The 21,723-nt window shown below is 46.7% G+C and overlaps 1 protein-coding gene across 1 annotated transcript; it reads left to right on the top strand.

Annotated features, from left to right (window-relative positions):
* Positions 1–15,789: 15,789 nt before the first annotated feature.
* On the top strand, positions 15,790–19,376 carry LOC113610003 (transmembrane 4 L6 family member 1-like). The gene is made up of 2 exons (XM_027087784.1): positions 15,790–16,001; positions 19,145–19,376. Exons 1-2 carry the CDS (start codon positions 15,856–15,858, stop codon positions 19,374–19,376), a joined length of 378 nt encoding a protein of 125 aa, XP_026943585.1. The 5' UTR covers positions 15,790–15,855.
* Positions 19,377–21,723: the final 2,347 nt, after the last annotated feature.

Genomic DNA, 21,723 nt, shown 5'->3' with positions numbered 1-21,723 from the left:
CCAGAATGTAACTCTGGTGGAAGAGCTCAAGATCAGAAGGTAATCTCAGTACCACAGGAAGAGCACAAAAATGAGAACCACGAATTCTCTCTTGGTTTCCCTGACCTGAGGCAGGTCACATCTTCTCTGATCCTGTTTCTCCATTTGAATAATGAGGAAAAAATAATATCGTCCTGACAGCCCCCTGAGGCTGCTGACAGAGCAGCCTAGGCACAGCATAGCAAAGCACTTTGCTGCCAAGGTGGGTTACCAATTACGATACAGTTAGGCTTTGGGAGGCAGGTATCTGACCATAGACTCACTTGGTTCTTCTTTCTCAAGAGGTTTCACAGCACCCTGGGTGTCACTGTATAGGAAAAATAAAACTTGGGAGATGACCAAAGGGAAATGTGCTCTCATGGGCAGGAAGGAGTGGCAGCAAAAAACCAAAGACAAAGAGGGCTTTCTCCTGCAGCCACGCTGCTCACCGACTGGGAAAGCCGAGATGGAGGCCAAGCAGCGCCATTTGGGGCTCGTCCCACTGGGCAACCGGGTAACCAGATTCCTGGCCCTGAGCCCCACACGGTTACACTTCCTCCATCTCTTGCAGCATCAATTTCACAGCGCCAGGGGCTGGAGGGATGGGTGAGAAGCAGGAGGGGGCCCACTTGAGAATCCATTTCCTTTCCTTGGCTGGCTGGGGCATCAGGACTGGCTGGAAGACCAAAGCACAGCCAGGGAGCCGCACTGCACATCTATGTGAGACGCCATTAGCCGACAGCTTGGGGTCTGGAGCAGGGGAGCTGGAAGATGAAGAGGTGGCGAGGCCCTGCTGCAACCCTCCCCGCTCAGTAACTGGGACCTTCCCCACGCGTGTTCACGCAGGGCTGGTGGGCCCTCCCTGCCCGCATCTCAGCTGGGTGGAAACACATCCGCCAGGGAAACTTTTCAGAGGTTATCAGGAATGACCCGGAGGGAGGGGCGGAGCACAGTAAGTGCACACGCCTTTGTGGCTGGGTGGCTGAGCCCTTCCCCTGGGGACGTCTGGCAAGGGAGGAAGTGCTGGCTCTTACTGGGGGAATTTGAGCCACTTTGCCGAGACTGCAGGAGAGCAAGAGAGACGTGGGTCCAGACAGGAAGAGGGGAGCCCTCTGCCCCTCAGAGCTCAGCGTGCTGTCATGCTGAGGGGCCTCAGAAGGACCTGGAAAGGCCTTCAGACTCTAAAGAGACAAGAGACCACCTCACAGGGGGCCTTCAGGGAAGAGAAGATGACAGCTGTGATTAGATGCATAAATTGTCCTGGTGCCTGGGACCTACTGCTCCCCAGCACCTATTAAGTGTTCACTTTGAGCCTCCTGAAAAGTGGAAGGATCCAGGGCTCACCCAGAAACTTCCAGCGGCTGAGCTAGATTCTCTGGAACTGCAACACTGCTGCTGGCCTGGCCGGGCCGGGGTGCCTTGCCCAGGGGAGGCTGCCCACTGGGCCTGTGCCCAACCCCCACTGACCAGGTACTGGGTGGACGGGTATGTCTGTGTGTTTCTGCTTGAGACTGGGCAGGATTGGTGTTGAAAGCCGGTCCCCACAGCCTGGAGCTGCACAGCTGTCCTAAAACCTCAGTGCAGCAACCATGCTGAACAAACCCAAGCTTAGGGTGTCATTGTCTGACACGTATGAATATGATGATACAGGGAGCATGAGGCAGATTATTTGATGTGAAGTCTGTGATCAAGGAACTCAAGGGCTTGTGACTGTCCCACCTGTTGAGGCCACAAGCTATGGGGACCAGACAACCTCAGAAGACGAGCTGCCCCGTTACAAGCTCCTGGGTTCTTGGAGCCTCAGAATGTCCAGCAGCAAATGAATAAATGAATAAAATAGGCATAATCATGATGTTTCTGTCACTGAACTATGAAAGGATCGAGTGAGAGCATGCCTGTGAACAGGAATGTGACTACTTTTGCTGTGATTTCCAACTATCTAGCTATATAACCTTGAACAAGTTATTTCAACTCTCTAGGGCTATGCTGCCCAGAAAAGGAAGGGACTAAATTTCCACGAGTCCTTAGCAACTCTAACATTCTCAGCCCAAGAGAATGACTGGCTTCGCACAGTTTTAATTAGGTGCTGTCAGCTGAAAAAAATGCACCACCTAAATTTGAGAGTTATGTTGTATTCAGCGGACAAAACTGAGGACTTAAGCCCAGGAACAGCATCTCAGATAACTCTGAGGGACCGCTCGGAAGAGGTAAGGGGGGGAGCCAGGATATAGAGGAGTTTTTGCAACAAAGACCAGGTAGTCAGAACATCAAAAGATTACCGTTAATGAAAGAAAACCAGACATCTCAAGTTAAGGAATTTAGCGCTTTTCTAAGTATGGGAAGATGCAAAGTCTGGGCTCATTTAAACCATTCCTTTAATATGCACCTCAGTATCCTGTGCTTCTCATCCTGAGTCTCCTCAGGGTCCATCTTCAAGGGTGGCTACAGTGGCTGACGGCTAGATGGGGGGCAAATCCTGCCTCCATCCTCAGTTCCCTCAGGGCTCACCGTCAGGGTGGCTATAATGTGATGGCTTGACGGCTGCAACATCCTTCGTTTACTGATACGGCAAGTGGCATTTTTAGTTCACGGTGCCAGCCAACCTTGGGGGCTGCGTGGTTCCCTTTCCAAATGTGGCCACAGTCTCAACCCCTACTCCCTTCCCTCCTAAGAAGATCTGCAGTTTTCCAGGAGGGTGAGGACTATTGTATTTGTTATTGGAAGAGCTGGGACATCTAGGTGTCAAGGAGCCACAGGGGCTGTTGGCTTTGTATCCTTTTACAGGGTGTAAGAAGGCTCAACAGCACTGGATTCCCAGCGCTCCCAGTTGTTAAGCATCTGCCCTCACTGGGAATAACTAGAAGTGGACACGAGCAGACCTACATTTGAGGATCGGCATTGACATTTACGGGCTGGGAGACTCTGCAATCTTGTTTAACCTCTATAAGCCTGTTTCCTCTCAGAGCTAGGGAGCTATTACCTCATGGGGCTGTTTGAGGATTAAATGAAATGATGCATACCGTGTGTCTGGACAAGTGGCAGTAGCTGTGTGTTATTGTTGCTCTTCTTACAGTATGGGATCCCCGTAAGTGTTAAATTTTCATTACCGCTACTCTCGGTGATCACAATGCGAGTGAGGTCAGCAGTTTCAACCTCCCTCATCCAAACAGAGGTGGCGCCCCATTCAGGCATCAGCTTTCTGTAGCCCTGAACTTGGATATCAGATAGAAATAAGACCCCAGGCATTACCACCCTGCCTAACCCATTGTGCATTAATACCTTTGACTCTTCTGGGGGAGTAGAAAGCTAAGGCTGGACATTTCTCAATTTGGTCCCTGAAAAGAGGTCCCTGGCTCTACAAATTGTTCCAGGTCCCTCTGCTCCCCACCCACCGCCCACCGTGGGAAGGGCCATTCGTGGCACCAGGCCTCTGTGTCTGGGAGCCGGGTAGTGAAGGAGCTGCTATTCAGGAGTCAGTTAACAATCTCAGCGTGAATCTGAGTCAAGAATGGGCACAAAGGGCTGTTGGGAGAGCGCCACCTAACACAAAACAAGAACCCTTCCCTGGGTCTCAGAGGAACATTCTGGAGCCCCTGGACCTCGGTGCAGAGCACCAGGGCTCACGCTGCTCAGGCAGCCTTCACCCGGCAAACAGGATACTGAGTTTACTCCAAACTCATTTATGCCCAGGAGAAAAAAAAATGCATCATTATGCAAAGATGCAAAACCTTTCCCTCTTTCCCTCTTTCCATCTGCCTCCAGCCTGGCTTCTCAGAAATCTCCAGGCTCAATAATCTCAATTGACAAAGACATAAATCAAAGGAGAGGCCAAGATGATTCAGATTTGCCTTTAGTTCTTTCTTCTCCAGCTACCACACATTGACAGCCTTGTAGGAGAACATTTTGAAAATATTATTTTCATACCCTCAACAATTCCATAATGTGAGTGCTATTGTCAGTCCCATTTTGCAGATGAAGAAATTGAGGTGAGAGATGTAAAACAACTTGCCCAGGGTCACACAGCTGCTAAGTGATGGAGCCACAGGGTTTGGATCAGGATCTAGTTCATAATCACTAGGGGAATTCCTCTGGGAGTGGATGAAAGAACCCGAACAGGGTAACAGCAAGTTCCTAAACATCACCTCGATTGCCCCAACCCTTTAAAGAAACCCTGTTGAACATCTGCTAGAGCCAGGTGCTGTCATGTTGATTTTACCTTCTTTAGTCCACGCACCGCCATCTGTAAAGTCAATGTTTTCTCTGCTTTACCGAGGAAACTGAGGCTCAGAGCAGTGAGGTGCTGGCTCCCCAGGTCACACCGTTTACCAGTGGCAGAGCTGGACTCACCGTCTTGCTCTTGGGGCTCTGAGGCTGACGCACCCTCTCCTGACTCTGCAGTGCCTGGAGCAGGCAGCTTCCTGGTGTTGGTTGTTTCTTTCTCCCTTCCAGGGAGGATCCACCATGTGTTCTGAGACGGGCTCCAGGTACACGGGGCTGCTGCTCTTGGCCTTGGCCATCGCCGCCATCATCGCCAACCTCCTGCTGTACTTTCCCAGCGGACAGGTGCTGGAGCCTGCCAAGATCACAGACTTCGTCTGGTTTTTCCACGGCTTTCTTGGAGCTGGACTCTTGGTAAGCATGAGGTTTAACTACCTTACCTCCTCCAGGTGAATGATGCCCCTAAACAACCTTCAAGTCACAGTGCAATTCATCTCCTCATGGGGCCACGCTCCTAGGGCCCCCAGAGCATGGCCGGCTGCTCCTCCTCTGTACCCCACAACATGTGATACATAAACACCCTCCACACTGGCACCTCGTAGTGCAAACATCTCTTTATGTGTCTGCCTCCCCCATTAGCTGTGAGCTCCTTAAGAATACAGTCCAAGTCGCATTCACTGTGGCCTCGAAATTACCTACCTAGCGAAGTGCCGGCTTCGCCTAGAGCTTAGTATGTGGTTGTTATGAAAGATATGCATTAAGAAAAGCACAACAGCAGAGCATTTGTCAGGTCATCAGTTTTCAAGATGGTCATCTCGAAAAATAAATTGTGTAGCTCCCATCAAGGCTTCCCTCGGCTAGATTATGGGGTTGGCAAGTTTTTTCTGTAAAAGGCCAGAGAGTGACTATTTCCAGCTTTGCAGGCCATACGGTCTCTTGTTTCAACTACTCAACTCTGCCGTCCTAGGGCAAAAAGCAGCCATTGACGATATGTAAACAAATGGGTGGAACTGTGTTCCAATAAAACTTTATTTATAAAAACAGGCAACCTGCTGGATTTAGCCCACAAGTTGTAATCCGTTGCCCCTAAGGTAGACATTGAGTGTTTTTCCTTCCTTTCCACCTTTATTTTCATCTGGCTCCTCCTTTCCCAGGCATCCAGGGTCCCTTAGGAAAAGATCATGGGTTAATGTGAGACCCCAGTGCCGGGCACTGAACTCAGCAAATGGAAGGATGAATGTATGAAGGATAAAGAACCCTCAGAAAAAGGTGACCACCTCCCTTCCTGTTTCTCCTCCCCACACAGTAGTAGACGCAGTGATGTCTCAAGTTTCATCCAGTGGCCACCTGCCCCTCCCATCCTAGCAGAGCTGGGCCTTCTCTTCCTGTCCAAGAGAACCTCTAAATCAGCAATGCCTCAGCAAAGGTTGTCTGTTTCTCAGCTCAGAGCCCTACCTAAGAGGCAGTACAGACCTAGTTGTCAGGACAGGTTTGCATTTCTCAGTTCCACCACCAAGCAAATCATTAAACTCCCCTTGGCTTCACTCTCCTCATCTGTAGTATGTATAGGTCCATCGGCATCCAACTTCTCTCAAGACATAGAGGAGCAAATACAGTGACTATTGAAAGGTGTTGAGTAGCTTGAGGGAATTTAGGCTTCCTATTTGCAGAATCTTAGAATGTTCACTGAAAGAGAGTGACCCAGAGAGGACACTCCCTGGTCCTGGGGAAAGCAGAGTGGAGCCTGGCTCAGGCAGGGACCAGACACCCTGTCTGCATAGCATCCCTCAATACCAGCCAGCTGTCCAACCCTCACTCCAATTTTCCAACACAATCTCCCAGGATTTCCTAAAAAGATGCTTACACTTGTATATTCACAGCGAAATGGGGATAAAATGAACAGGACCAAACCAGTCCATGCAGCTGGATAAAGTAAAAACCAATGAGCTATTCCCTTTTCTCTTCTTTCTTTCCTTTTCCTTTTTCCTCCTTTTTCCTTTTCTTTGTTCAGTCCACTTTAGTGTCTACTCTATGCCTTCACTCATGCCTGGCTCTAAGACCAGCTAAGGCAGTGGCCATGAGGTTGGAGAGAGGAAGGTGCAGAGGAGTTGGCAGGATCTGAAGAGTGATGGAGGTAAGGGGGCACAAGGAGAAGTCAGGGTGGCTCTGGCATTCTTGCCTGAGCAGCCGGGGAGATGGTGAAGGCGTTCCCTGGGGCAGGGACCTCGGGGGGAGGGCAGAGGCTGAGCTTTGCTCCACATTCGCCCTGAAGGAGCAGAGGATGGTTGGGCTGGAACTGGAGACCTGGGGAGAGGCAACCTTGAGAACCACCATGGAGAGGTGATGTAGAACCCCAGGGGACAGCGGGTTTGCCCAGGGCTTGTGAACTGAGAGGAGAAAGAAGCCCAGGTCGAAACCCCAGGGAACCTTGCAAATTGAGAGTATGCAAAGGGAGGGGAGGGGAGGAAGGAGACTGAGAAAAACAGCTAGAAAGTTTCAGGCAAAGCGAAAAAGTGGAAAGTGAGAAAAGTCGGAAAAAAGAAGAGAGAAAGTTTCTAGAAAAAGAGAGGAATCCCAGTGTCAACTGCAGCAGAAGGGACATAGCTGGGACGTGAAAAGCATCTGGTACCCAGCAAGGTGCTGATGGCTTTTGGCTGGAGCGGTCCTGAGGGAGGATGGGGACCCCAGACTGCAGAGGGCTGAGGAAGGTGTGGAGGTGAGGAGCTAGGCTCTGAACAGAGGAAGAGAAGCCAATAAGCAGAGCTGCCTTCCTGATAACAAAATAAAAGGCCAGAAAGATCTCAAAAGCCACAAGGGACACTGTAGGCAATGACAAGCACACTATCCATTTACCATCAGCTCCATGCCAAACACTGTGTAAGATATGGAAGGGAGAAATCCTGAATTCACAGTTCCTGCCCTTTAATAATCATTGTAACAGGCATTTGCACAAAGGTTTCGAGTGTATCAAATGCTTGCACACACGTTATTTCATTTGTGAGGTGGGATCATCACCTCCATCCTATGGGTAGGGAAATGAGGCCCAAGCAGATTAAGTCATCTGACTGCGGCCACGCGGAGGGAGCCCAGCAGAATTAGGACTTAAAACACTCATCTGAGCCCAAAGCCCATAATCTCTCCGTTTCTCCCATTTGATGCACACGTGCGCTTGCAACACGGGTCACAGAGAAAAAGATGGCACGTGTGAAGCTAAGTCAGCAGAGCCCTGATGAAACAAGACAGGAAAGTGCCTGTGGGGGGCTTCTCTAGACAGTGCTGCTTTCCAGATGAGAGAGAAAAACCGGACCACATGAGTCACTGTCTCCCCACCCCCCCGCCAGGAGGTCAGCCACTCGGGGGCTGAGTTTATACACACAGGGCTCACGGCCATGGTGTGTAAAGTCACATCCAGCAGTATGTCATCTCCTAGTCCCCATATGATTGCTGGAAGGCAGCCTCGGGACCTCAGCAGGGTAGTTGTCTCAGCAAAGCCACAGCCAAGGATCACAGCTCTCTGTTCTCATGAGGCCACAGGCCAACGCAGAACGCCTGGCAGGCTTCTGTGGTTAAAACCGGGCACCTGGGACAAGCATGACAGAAACCGAATTGGTTGCTCTAGGGACTGAGATGCAGGGCCCCAGTTTCTTCCCATAGGTAACTAATGGCTGTTTTCCAGCAATATTATTTGCAGACTTGGCAAGACCATTAGGAGGGAGAGGTTAGAACTAGTCCGTGGTGTGGTTTGGGATCACTTGAGGCCTGATTGGAGGTGGAAGGTCTGCAACGGGGGGGGGTCTGCCTGACCCAGCAGAGATGGTCCTTAGGTTCCTTCACCAAGGGAGATGGGAAAACGCACAACTAATTCAGCCCAGTGGGGTGAGTACCTGCCACAGTGGAGGCCTGGAGTCTGCAGGAGAGGGAACAATCAACTCTACCTCTGGGAACCAAGAGAGGCATACCAGAGAAACAGGTATCTGAGCTGTACTGTATAGAGTTACAGAATTAGTAGGTATTTGCCAGGCAGAGAAGGGAGGAGCGTGTTCCAAGCAGAGGAAGCAGTTTGTGTAAAGGCAGAGGAGTATCACAGAGTACGATGCATTCATGGACACTGTGCAGTTTGGTGTGACTGGAGCAAGGGCTGCTCACGTGAAGAAGGGATAAGAAACGGTGCTGAAATGCAGACTTAGGCAACATTCCATTTGACCTTGCGTCCCATGCTGATGAGCCAGTCCCTTTCCCTTGAGTAGCTGACCCACAAATATTCACTGAGCATCTACTATGTGCTAGCACTGTTCTGGGTATTAGCGATACAGTGGAGAAAAAAAAAAAAGCAAACAAAATTCCTACTCTCCTAGGGCTTACGTTCTAGTAGAGAAGAGAAACATCATAAATAATCCACTATGTGCTGATGTCAGGTGGTGAGAGCACTAGGAAGAAAATAGAGTAAAGGAATAGATAGACAGCGAGATACTGCCTGAGGAGGTGGTGTTTGAGAAGCCACTTGAATGAGGGAAGAATAGCCACGCTGATATTTGGGGGAGGAGCATTCCAAACAGAGGGATTGGCACATTCTAAGGCCCTGAGCTGGGGATGGGCTGAATAATTCCTAGATCCGCAAGAAAACCAGTGTAGCTAGAACCACGTGAAAAAGATTTGGAAGAGAGGGTAGGAAATGAGGTCAGGGGAGGAATGAGCATCCACTAGAACGTTTAAGCAGGAGAGAAGCACGCCCAGGTGCCGTCAAGCTATGACAGTTCTGACTTGAATCCATCGCTTCATCCTGACCCCCGTGTTGGAGCCTGGTTTGCTGGAAACGCCAAGCTATGCTCCCCAGAAGGTGCTTGGAAACACTCTCAGCACCTACCTCCTCCAGGGTGGTTCCAAAAGGTCCCATTTGTCAGGCCCAACCTTGTACCCTTGCCACACAATCTCCAGTTGACCCTCCCATTTGACTCAAGGGAGCTTTGGGTCTCCCAAAGGCCCAGCATAAGACAGAAGAATCAGTAATTCCTGTTGCCAGAGAATCACCAGAACTAGGAAAAGAAACTCAAAGAAGGGAGAGCATTATCTCATCTCCAGGTTATGAGTGTACAGCGACCTGAGGCTCAAAGCTGCCCTCAGCCATCCCCCAGGGAAGCCAGGAGTCCCGGCCCATCTCTTCCTACCTGGGAGGTTCCCATCAGCTCTATATCCCGGCACAGAGTTACCACGAGATAACTGAGAATCTGAGATTTTTGTGAAATGGGTCACCTTGGTGAGAAGTAGGGATTTCCCAGATGCCTGCATCAGCAAACACATTTACCAACTATCTCTCAGGGTGAGGTGATTTTTTTTCATAAAGTTAAGTTCATCCATTAGGTATTTATTTCTTGCTCCTGACCCATGGCCCTATCATGCCCCTACCTTCCTCCTACCCCACAGTGCCAGAAGAAACATGGCGAAATGTCATCATAGATTTCACCACCATACCACTGGGTCCTGATTCCATGTTGGGCACTGTGGGAGACGCTGCTGAGCCAGCACTCAGAACCCAGTGGTAAAAGGAGAATGAGCACGCTCAGTGCGACAGGATGGAGTGACTGGAAGGAAGGAACCATTCATGTTGCCGGGGGTGGATGAGGGGGGTCACTGAACAGTACAGAGAGGAGAGGTATTGGTTTCCCATAGCTGCTATAATAACTTACCACAAACTTGGTGGCTTAAAACTTTAGAAATGTATTCTCTAACAGTTCTGGAGGCCAGAAGCTCTCAGTAGATGTGTTGGCGGGGCCCCCTGTTCTCAGCTGTAAGGGAAAATCATTCCTTGCCTCTTGCAGCTTCTGGTGGCTGTTGGCATTCTTTGGCTTGTAAAGACATTACTCCAGTCTCTGTCTCCATATCCCCTTCTCCTCTGTGTGTCTCTCAGAACCCCTTCTGCTTCTCTCTTATAGGGATACCTGTGATTGCATTTAGGGCTCACCCAGATAATCCAGGATAAACTCCTCCTGTTAAGATTCCCAACTCAGGGACTTCGCTAGTGGTGCAGCGGTTAAGAATCCGCCTGCCAATGCAGGGAACACGGGTTCGAGCCCTGGTCTGGGAAGATCCCACATGCCACGGAGCAACTAAGCCCGTGCGCCACAACTACTGAGCCTGCGCTCTGCAACAAGAGAAGCCACCGCAATGAAAAGCCCACACACCACAACGAAGACTCAAGGCAGTCAAAACTAAGTAAATAAATAGATAATAAAGACCCCAACTCAATCATATCTTTTGTCATATAAGGTAATATTCACAGGTCCCAGGATTCAGAAGTGAATATATCTTTGGCAGGGCGGGGGGGCGGGGGGAGCCTTTTTGTTCAGCCTAGTACAAAAGATAACATTTGAACTGACCCTTTGCAGGTGAATAGGAGTTTATCTGATGGCAAAGGGTGAAGGGCATATTCAAAAGCCCAGAGGCAGGAAGGTCCCGGGTGTCTCCTGGGGGACCATAAGGTGGTGTGTCAAGAGGTCTCTATGGAGGAGAGGTGAGGCTCTGGTGGCAGGTCAGGAGCAGGGCATGAGGGCTCACGTACAATGTCCAGGACCTGTGTTGTGTCCTACAGGCAATGAGGAATCATTAGACATTTTTAAATAGCTTGAGTTTTGGAACTTTGTTCCAAAATGGTAACATTCCCTTCATTACAAGAGCATCTTCTTTGCCACAGGTTATGGTGCCAGCACTGATAATGTTGAGGGGAGGTGGAGAGGACTGCCGTGCTCACAGATGCGGGGTAAGTACTGTGGGGTCTACAGAATGTTTCGACACCCACCCATACCCCCAAAAGGGCTTACTTCCCAGGCTGCAAGCTTTCTCTCTTCTGAAGGCCAGACTATTAACCCATTGACCATAGTCTAGTACTTCTAATACCCTCCTTTCATTTATTTACTTTTATTGACGTATAGTTGATTTACAATATTGTGTTAGTTTCAGGTGTGGAGCATAGTGATTCAGTATTTTTGCAGATTATACTCCATTACAGGTTATTACAAGATCATGGGTATAATTCCTTGTGCTATATAGTATATCTTCATTGGTTATCTATTTTATACATAATAGTTTGTATCTGTTAATCCCATATGCCTAATTTGTCCCACTCCCCTTCCCTCTCCCCTTTGGTAACCATGAGTTTGTTTTCTGTATCTGTGAGTCTGTTTCTGTTCTGCATATACACCCACTTGTATTATTTTTTCCACATCTGAATGACAAATACTTCCTTTTAAAGCACAGTGATATTATGCAGGGCTCTCTCCAACAGTGATGAGGGTTATTGCATGAGATCCCAGGAAGAATGAGCCTGGAGAGGGTACAAAGAGAGCCGTTAACGCACAAAGCCTGTGAGCTCTGGTGGACCAGCCTGCCAGGGTTTGGCTGGTTGTTTCTATCAGTCTGTCTGTCTGTGGGAAGGTCGAGGACCCTCCATCCTCTGGCTTTCTTATTTCCCTAACAGCCAGTAGATTAACACATCCTAGAACTGGGATTTGAGCAAGAAGGGAATTGGAGATTTTACTGTCAAAAACTCTTTCACAGATACTCTCTTACAGTCGCCCCATGAAGAACAGAAGGCTGACACTCTGTAAGTGTATCCATTATGTATTTGTGTCTTGTTCCTGACATGTGGCCCTCTTATACCACTGCTCTTTCCACTGCCCATCACTGCTGGAAGAAACCAATGGAACTGTCACCACAAATTTTGCAAACTTGTCTACATTTGATGAATAGGAAAGGAAATGCCCAGAGAGGCTGAGTGGCCTGCCCAGATTCGCATGGCTGTAATCTTAGAGCTGGAATGGACATATAGGACTATTTACGCAACTCCAGGAAGAATATAAGCTGCTTTCTTCAAGGCAAGGTCCACAGTTGTCATCTACATACTCCCAGATGCCTGACACACGGTCGGCTCTCAAGACACATCCAGTGAAGGCAGGTCTGGCTGAGCTGGGACTCGTCTTGGTCTCCTGACCCCCAAGATCGTGCTCTTTCCCACATACAAACCTGCTTACCAAAGTCCCTGCTCACAGCGAGCTGTTCACTGTTCTTATATTCCTAGTTCATACACTGTCTCACTTCTTTTCTACTCCCAGAGTCCCCTCTCCCAACCCTTGCAGTCCGCAGTCAGACCCTCCACAGAGACCTTGGTCACCAGGTCATTTGAGGACCATCTCCAAGGAGCTCCCTGAGTCATTCCATTCAACTCCAGCCAGCCCCTCCCTCCCTTCCTGTGGTAAGAAAGACACAACATGGACGTGTCAGGAATGAGAGCTCATGTTTTGAAGCAAACGAGTCCCTCAGCTTTGCCCCAATTTAACGCGCTAATATGCCAGGAGGTCGCCTGTCCCAGACACTTGCCTCGCTGTCACACTCATTCACCCATCCAGTCAACACGTTTATGGAGTTTGTACACAGTACAAGGCCCTGTGCTGATCGCTGACTCAGGCATTAGAAAAATGATTATTCATTTATTCATCCAATCATACGATACTTACTGAACATCCACCACCAGGATGGCAAGTAGGTTTCATTTAGGTTTCAAACAAAGCCAATACCAATAGGTCAGTTGCTCTGTTTTGAGGACTGTGCCGCTTTTTCTTCTAGGGGAAGAGTACTGAGATCAATAACTGATGTCTGCTGTGAGTGCAGACTAGGAGACTGGAAGCACACCTATATTACATGCCAGGCAGTGTGTAGGCTCTAAGAGTTCAGTGATAAATAAGTTACATTTCCTGCTCACTATTTTGTAGTGTGTGATTTCATTCGTTACAATTGCAAATGGAACACCCATTTATGATAAAAACCCTGTAGAAAGTAGGCATAGAGGGAACCTACCTCAACATAATAAAGGCCATATACAACAAACCCACAGCCAACATCATCCTCAATGGTGAAAACCTGAAACCATTTCCTCTAAGATCAGGAACGAGACAGTGATGTCCACTCTCACCACTATTATTCAACAAAGTTTTGGAAGTCCTAGCCACGGCAATCAGAGAAGAAAAAGAAATAAAAGGAATCCAAACTGGAAAAGAAGAAGTAAAGCTGTCATTGTTTGCAGATGACATGGTACTATACACAGAGGATCCTAAAAATGCTACCAGAAAACTACTAGAGCTAATCAATGAATTTGGTAAAGCAGCAGGATACAAAATTAATGCACAGAAATCTCTTGCATTCCTATACACTAATGATGAAAAACCTGAAAGAGAAATTATGGAAACATTCCCATTTACCATTGCAACAAAAAGAATAAAATACCTAGGAATAAACCTACCTAGGGAGACAAAAGACCTGTATACAGAAAAACTATAAGACACTGATGAAAGAAATTAAAGACGATACAAACAGATGGAGAGATATACCATGTTCTTGGATTGGAAGAAGCAACATTGTGAAAATGCCTATAATACCCAAGGCAACCTACAGATTCAACGCAATCCCTATCAAATTACCAATGGCATTTTTTACAGAACCAGAACAAATCATCTTAAAATTTGTATGGAGACACAAAAGACCCCGAATAGCCAAAGCAGTCTTGAGGGAAAAAAATGGAGCTGGAGGAATCAGACTCCCTGACTTCAGACTATACTACAAAGCTACAGTAATCAAGACAATATGGTACTGGCACAAAAACAGAAACATAGATCAATGGAACAAGATAGAAAGCCCAGAGATAAACCCACGCACCTTTAGTCAACTAATCTATGACAAAGGAGGCAAAGATATACAATGGAGGAAAGGCAGTCTGTTCAATAAGTGGTGCTGGGAAAACTGGACAGCTACATGTAAAAGAATGAAATTAGAACACTCCCTAACACCATACACAAAAATAAACTCAAAATGGATTCGAGACCTAAATGTAAGATCGAACATTATAAAACTCTTAGAGGAAAACATAGGAAGAACCCTCTTTGACATAAATCACAGCAAGATCTTTTTTGATCCACCTCCTAGAGTAATGGAAATAAAAACAAAAATAAACAAATGGGACCTAATGAAACTTCCAAGCTTTTGCACAGCAAAGGAAACCATAAACAAGACGAAAAGGCAACCCTCAGAATGGAAGAAAATATTTGCAAAGGAATCAACGGACAAAGGATTAATCTCCAAAATAGACAAGCAGCTCATGCAGCTCAATATTCAAAACAACAAACAACCCAATCCAAAACTGGGCAGAAGACCTAAGTAGACATTTCTCCAAAGAAGATATACAGAGTGCCAACAAACACATGACAGGATGCTCAACATCGCTAATCATCAGAGAAATGCAAATCAAAACTACAATGAGGGGCTTCCCTGGTGGCACAGTGGTTGAGAGTCTGCCTGCCGATGCAGGGGACGCGGGTTCGTGCCCCCGTCTGGGAAGATCCCACATGCCGCAGAGCCGCTGGGCCTGTGAGCCATGGCTGCTGAGCCTGCACGTCCGGAGCCTGTGCTCCGCAACGGGAGAGGCCACAACAGTGAGAGGCCCGCGTACCACACAAAAAAACAAACAAACAAAAAAAACTACAATGAGGTATCACCTCAGACTGGTCAGAATGGCCATCATCAAAAAATCTACAAACAATAAATGCTGGAGAGGGTATGGAGAAAAGGGAACCCTCTTGCACTGTTGGTGGGAATGTAAATTGATACAGTCACCATGAAGAACAGTATGGAGGTTCCTTAAAAAACTAAAAATAGAATTGCCATATGACCCTGTAATCCCACTACTGGGTATATACCCTGAGAAAACCATAATTCAAAAAGAGTCATGTACCACAATGTTCATGCAGCACTATTTACAATAGCCAGGACATGGAAGAAACCTAAGTGTCCATTGACAGATGAATGGATGAAGAACATGTGACACATATATACAATGGAATATTACTCAGCCATAAAAAGAAATGAAATTGAGTTATTTGTAGTGAGGTGGATGGACCTAGAGTCTGTTATACAGAGTGAAGTAAGTCAGAAAGAGAAAACAAATACCATATGCTAACACATATATATGGAATCAAAAAAAAAAAAAAAAAAAAAAAGAAGGTTCTGAAGAACCCAGGGGCAGGATAGGAATAAAGACTCAGACGTAGAGAATGGACTTGAGGACAAGTCCTCAAGTACCCTTAAGGGGAAAGGGTAAGCTGGGGCGAAGTGAGAGAGTGACATTGATATATATGCACTACCAAATGTAAAATAGATAGCTAGGGGGAAGCAGCCGCATAGCACAGGGAGATCAGCTCCATGCTTTGTGACCACCTTGAGGGGTGGGATAGGGAGGTTGGGAGGGAAACGCAAGAGGAAGGGGATATGGGGATATATGTATATGTATAGCCGATTCACTTTGTTATACAGCAGAAACTAACACAACATTGTAAAGCAATTATACTCCAATAAAGACGTTTAAAAAAATAATAATTGCAAATGGAGCAGATGAATGGACATAGGTCTTCTCAGCTCTAGTGCCCCCATTTTTTGTGTGCATTTGGGAAGCAAAACAAGGATGCCCACCAGATCAATTCCCCTCTTCAATTTGCCAGGAAACTCAGGATGGATCTTTCAAAAGGACCACCACCTCCCTCTACATTGCTGCACTGAATTTCTGATTCTGTTCCATTGCAGATGCTGTTCCCTGTGCTCCTGGCCATACAGGGCACTGTGGGCGCCGTGTACTGTGTGGTCATTTCTTCACTGGGTTTGCTCAGTGGCCCCCTCTGTGACACAGGCAGTGGAAACTACACCTACCCGTTCAGGAATTACTCCCTGGAGTGAGTAGCATTTATGGCCTTGGGTTCCTATCTAACATCTAAAGATGATACCGTGATGACCACAAAGAATGTGTGCTCTGAGAATTGACTATGCAGTAGTGGGGCCAGGTACCTCCATTCATACTTGGTGTCTTGCTCCTCTCTCTGTACCAGATTGACACATTTATTCCCAAATCACCAATCTCTAGAGGTGACTGGCCAAGGCAAGCTGTGCCCATGAATTAAGCAGTTCACCCAAGGTATTCAGTACAATACCTTGACTTCATTTTCCCTCATTATTAAACACAGGTGAGCACGTGCTGAGGGCTTGCTTAGTACTGACTAGGCGCTGTGATAAGAGAAGGGATTCCAAAAGAGGGATAAGACCACTTGACTATTTACACCTTGCCTGTTCACAGTCTAATTGGGGAGACAATAGTCAAATTTGGGGTTTGTTTTGTGACGACCTCAGCCTATCCATAAGCAGTGTTGTGGCTGGACCAGTCCTTATGGTTCTTATTATGATTGCAAGACGCCCTTCAGCAATAACCATCAAGAAACTTTGAAAAAATAAAGATTTCTTACATACAGGACCTGGAAATTACACAGCACACCTGGGGTCACACAGCAAGGTCGGGGGGAGGGGAGGTGGCGGGGTAGGGAGCGCAAGTGCATGGGCCTGGGGTTCTGCTTTTATTGGGTTTGAGGCTGGGGGTCTAGGGTTTCACAGGCTCACTCTTTACTGATGAACTTACAACATAAAAGCAGGAATTTAAAGCACAGGAATAGAAAAAATAAGTGGCCCAAAAGGTCGGTTACTGAAATCAACCAAGATCGCTAAAACAAAGGAGCCTCAGTCAGGCTTTTACCTAGGTGTGAAGCTGGCACTGTGTTTATCTGAGATAGCCCTCTTTGAAGCGGATGCCTCACAATCAAAGCTTAAATCAGGCACTTGCATTACAAAAAGAAAAACCAACTGTCAGGGTTTACGCTGCAGGGTTGCACAGATTATCCTTAAATGGCAGGCCCTGTGACGCCCACTCATTTTCCTGAAGGAATAAGGAAAGAAACCCAGCACCAATGATTGAGAAAGACACTGCTTCTCCTCTCAGTTCACGTCCTCTCCCTGGTAGAGCTCATCCATCCCCGTGGCTTTCCGAACCCTCCATCTACCCATATAAATAATCCCCGAATGTCTATCTCTAGCCCAGATCTTTCTTCTGAATTCCTGACTCAGAGACCAAATCACCTCTTTGAAATTTCCTCTTGCGAATTTCAGATCACTTCAATATTTATATGTCCAAATCCTTGATGTTCCGTTGCCAGTTTCCTCTCTGTCATCCCCAGCCCATTAGACGGCACCCAAAACCTGTGAGTCACTGATTATTCTCCCTTCTGCACCCCAAGTTCAATCCACCACCAAATCCTGTGAGTTCTACCTCACCAGGGCACCTTGAATCTGGCCGCTGCGCTTCGCCTGGTCTGTCATCACCCTGTTCCAAATCTGCAACACCCTTTGCTTCCGTGTCTACACCAGCCCTCCAGCAGGCATCCCAGCTCCATTTTCCCCTTCAATCCTTTCGCTGTAGATGAGCCAGAGGGGCTTTGTAAAATGTAAAAGTACTCATGAAGGCCAAGAAGTCTTTACATTTAAGGAAATTGCAATCTCACTGAGAACTCAATAGATGAGAATGGATATGGGTGAAGGCGGAGATTTAAAGGCAGAGATACCAAATAGTATGTAACTATGAAACAGGGCCTGAAAACCTATTCCATTTTCTCTTTGTCCAGCTAGAACCCTCTGATGCCAAATATTCCTTAGAGTTTTTGTTTGCCTGCTGTTTCCTCTTATAATGCACTGGCTGCTGCCTCCTTCAAGGCCAGGTGACTCCATCCTTCCCTCACGAAACCCTGTCCAGCTACTCTAAACCTCTAGACCTCCCCGTTTTATGATAATAATGATAAATATATTGCCTACAGTGCCTACTGCATGGCAGACACTGTGCTAACATCTAATCCTCCCAACCCACTCGATGGTACTGGTGTTATTTTTTAGCCCCATTTTACATATAAGGAAGCTGATATACAGAAACACTTAAGAAACTATTGGGGCCAGGGAAGGCTGTACATTGACACATATATCAATCAATGGTATATTGATTATTTTGAGTGAAAGTTGCTTAAGAAAGAGATGATGCAAGAAGCCCATTCTGACCCTCCTCTCTTGTCTCCCTGAAAGCAGGAAATAAATCTCTCATGTGAAAAGTGCACTCCCTACGTCGGGGGCTAAAAGGACACCCTAACTGCCAGAGATAGAGCGTTCAGGGCCAAGGAGTCTATATGAACAGGACTTGTTACTTCCTTAATTTACTACCAAGCTCGAACTGTTTAGATTCTTTACTAATTAAGCACCCAAACCTAGGTTTCTTTGTCCTGTCGATTCCTCACCAATGTATTGTTTCTTTGTCTGAAGAGTGTAAAAGCTGCCTCCTTTGGGGAATTCCCTGGTGGTCCAGTGGTTAGGACTCTGCGCCCTCACTGCTGAGGGCCCAGGTTCAATCCCTGGCTGGAGAACTAAAGTCCCACAAGCCGCGTGGGGTGTGGGCAAAAAAAAGGCTGCCTCCTCTGGCCACTACTTTAGGTCTCATTTCTACGAGACCTCCAGGGGCATGCATTAAATTTTGTTTCTCTTTCTCCTGTTAATCTGTGTTGTGTCAATTTTATTATTAGTCCAGCCACAAGAACTCAAGATATGTAGAGGGGGACATTTTATCCCTCCCTGCCAAAGCTTATCAAGAACTTCCTAGTGAAGAAGCTGGAGTTAGGATCTGGGTCTGTGGGACTTCAGAGCCCGAGCTCTTAACCAATCCTTCCCACCCCTGAGATCTTTAGAGCAGTTCAAATCTTGCACCACACAATTTCCCGCTTCTTCCTGTGCTCCCTTGTGTGGCTATGTCGGTACCCACAATGCCTTGCTCAGATGCTGTGCTGTTACAGGGAAAGATGGTGTGTTCGACCCTCGACCAATGGGCAGTCATGAATGTACTATCCTTATGAAGATGAGAGCGATGTGATAGACTAGTGCCTCTCACACGCTGGTAAATGGCAGCTCTCTACCTTTCCGGGCTCTCAAACCAGGCTAATTGTCTCCCCTGTCCTGGCAGGAACAGCTACTTACTCAACCAACCCACCTGGGCTAACTGCCAAGAGCCTGAGCACATCGTCCTCTGGAACGTGGTCTTGTTCTCCATCCTGCTGGGGATCGGCGTGGTAGAAGCTGTTCTTTGCCTCAGCCAAGTCGTCAGTGGACTCTGTGATATCTTCTGTGGTACATGCGTCCGAAAAGGACAGGTTGGTGCTTCTAGAACCCAGGAATGTTCAAGTCATTTCCCCTGACCTGTTTCTCACATCTCCCTCCCGCCCCAGCCTCACACTCCCAGAGGTAATCCGGTAACCAGGAAATGCCTTTTGAAATGTCGAACTTCATGTGCCACTTGGGGCTTAATTTTCTTTCAGGTGACCATAACTGGCTTATGACCAGCCTAAGAGGACACAACCGATTGGCAGAGTTCCCCGGCTTCAGAAGGACTGGATCCGGTGACTATCAATCCCCAGAGTTCTGAGAAGCTGAGGAAAAGCCCCTGATTTGTACAAAAGTCAACAGTTTTGATCTTCTTTGCTAGAATCAAGATGGTCATTTCCCCCAAATGATCTCTAAGAATAATATAAGAAGTCATAGGGATGTAAATAATAAAAAAATTTAATAATAATATAATAATAGATACTTAACTGTATTCAGTTGTTACTATATCCCAGGCCTGGTGCTAAACACTTTATCTACGTTATTTCAGTTAATCCTGTGAAGCAAGAAGCGTGATAATGCCATCTTACGGATGAGGAACTCAGGCTCAGAGAGGTTCAGTTATTTGTCCGAAGTCAGCAAACCTAAGTTTTGAACTTGAGTCTGATTGAAAGATTTATATTCTTGACCACTCTCTCCAGTGGTACTCAAACCACTGGACTAGTTCTGTGGATTGTAATAGGTGTCATTACACCCCAAAAAAGAGGTGGGGGAGACTCTGTGGTCAAGTTAATTTGAGATACACTGGATTAAACAAAGTGTAATCGGTGTCTCTACTGCAGGACTTGTCAGAACCCCTACAAAGCCAGTGGGTATAGCTAATTTCCAGGAAGAGAATAGCAAATGCACAATTTCCCAGAAGTCTTATTTGACCACAAAACCCTCTTCTCCTGGAACAATTTTTAACGGGGTTAATATTCCATGGAGCCCACTTTGAAAAGGAATGCATCACTTAGTGATGAGGTAGAACCTATCTCACTTAACCCATGAGAATCCAAGAGACTTTTCCAAACCACCAGAGAAGCAGAAAAAACATGGGATGAAACAGGTTAAGGACGACTCACCTGTGTTGAAAAGAAAAAAAAGTTTTGCTACAATTGCTGGAATCAGAAGTTTTCTTTTCAGGCTTCCTTACTGTCATTGCAGCAGACATTTATTTTTATTTTTTTAAATTTCTATTGAAGTATAGTTGATTTACAATGTTGTGTTAGTTTCAGGTATACAGCAAAGTGATTCAGTTATACCTATACATATATCTATTCTTTTTCAGATTCTTTTCCATTATAGGTTATTATAAGATATTGTATATAGTTTCCTGTGCTATACAGTAGGTCTTTGTTGTTTATCTATTTTATAGATAGTATTGTATATCTGTTAATCCCAAACTCCTAATTTATCCCTCCCCTTTGATAACCATAAGATTGTTTTCTCTGTCTGTGAGTCTGTTTCTGTTTTGTAAATAAGTCCATTTGTATCATTTTTTTAGATTCCACAAACAAGTGATATCATATGGTATTTGTCTTTCTTGAAACAAACACTTTTAAGAAGTTAATCTACCATACAAGCCATGGCAGTTCCCAAAGAGGCATCAGATAGGGTTTCTGCTTCGGGAAGCTTGCAAACTAATAGATCTTGCATAGCTGACTGCTTCCACAAATGATATCCAACTTTGTACAAATAAGAAAAAAAGCAAATGTTATAGCTTGGTAAGCAAATAGAGCCAATGGCAAATTTTTAAAAGGTGACTTCTCCTCCAGGTTGATGCCTATTTGGGGTGGAATCATGTTCCCCCCAGAATTCATATTTAACAGGAACCTCAGAAGTGACCTTATTTGGAAATAGGGTATTTGTTGATGTGATTAATTAAAATGAGGTCATACTAGATTAGGGTGGACTTTAAATCTAATATGACCAGTGTCCTTGTAAGAAGAGAAGAAACACGCACAGAGAAGGCCACATGAAGATGGAGGCAGAAATGGGAGTTATGCTGCCACAAACCAAGTGATGCCAAAGATCGCTGGCAACCATCAGAAGCTAAGAGAGAGACGTGGTGCAGATTCTCCCTCTGAGACTCCAGGACCAGCCACATCTCGATTTCAGACTTCTAGCCTCCAGAACTATGAGTGGATACATTTCTGGGGTCGTTTGTTTGTCTGTTTGTTTGTTTTGGCCATGCCATGCAGCTGGCAGGATCTTAGTTCCACGACCAGGGATTGAACCCCTGCCCTCAGCAGTGAAAGCACAGAGTCCTAACCAATGGACCACAAGGGAATTCCCAAGTTTCTGTTGTTTTAAGACACCCAGTTAGTCGTAGTTTGTTACAGCAGCCCTCAGACACCCATACACAGTCCCACACGAGGGCGCACGCGAGCCGGGCACAGG

This window comes from Aethalodelphis obliquidens, unplaced genomic scaffold (assembly GCF_003676395.1).
Source record: "Aethalodelphis obliquidens isolate GAN/ISIS:26980383/991018 unplaced genomic scaffold, ASM367639v1 scaffold60, whole genome shotgun sequence".
Taxonomy (NCBI): Eukaryota; Metazoa; Chordata; class Mammalia; order Artiodactyla; family Delphinidae; genus Aethalodelphis; species Aethalodelphis obliquidens.
The sequence above is the reverse complement of the archived record's forward strand: the minus strand, read 5'-3'. Positions and strand labels throughout refer to the sequence as shown.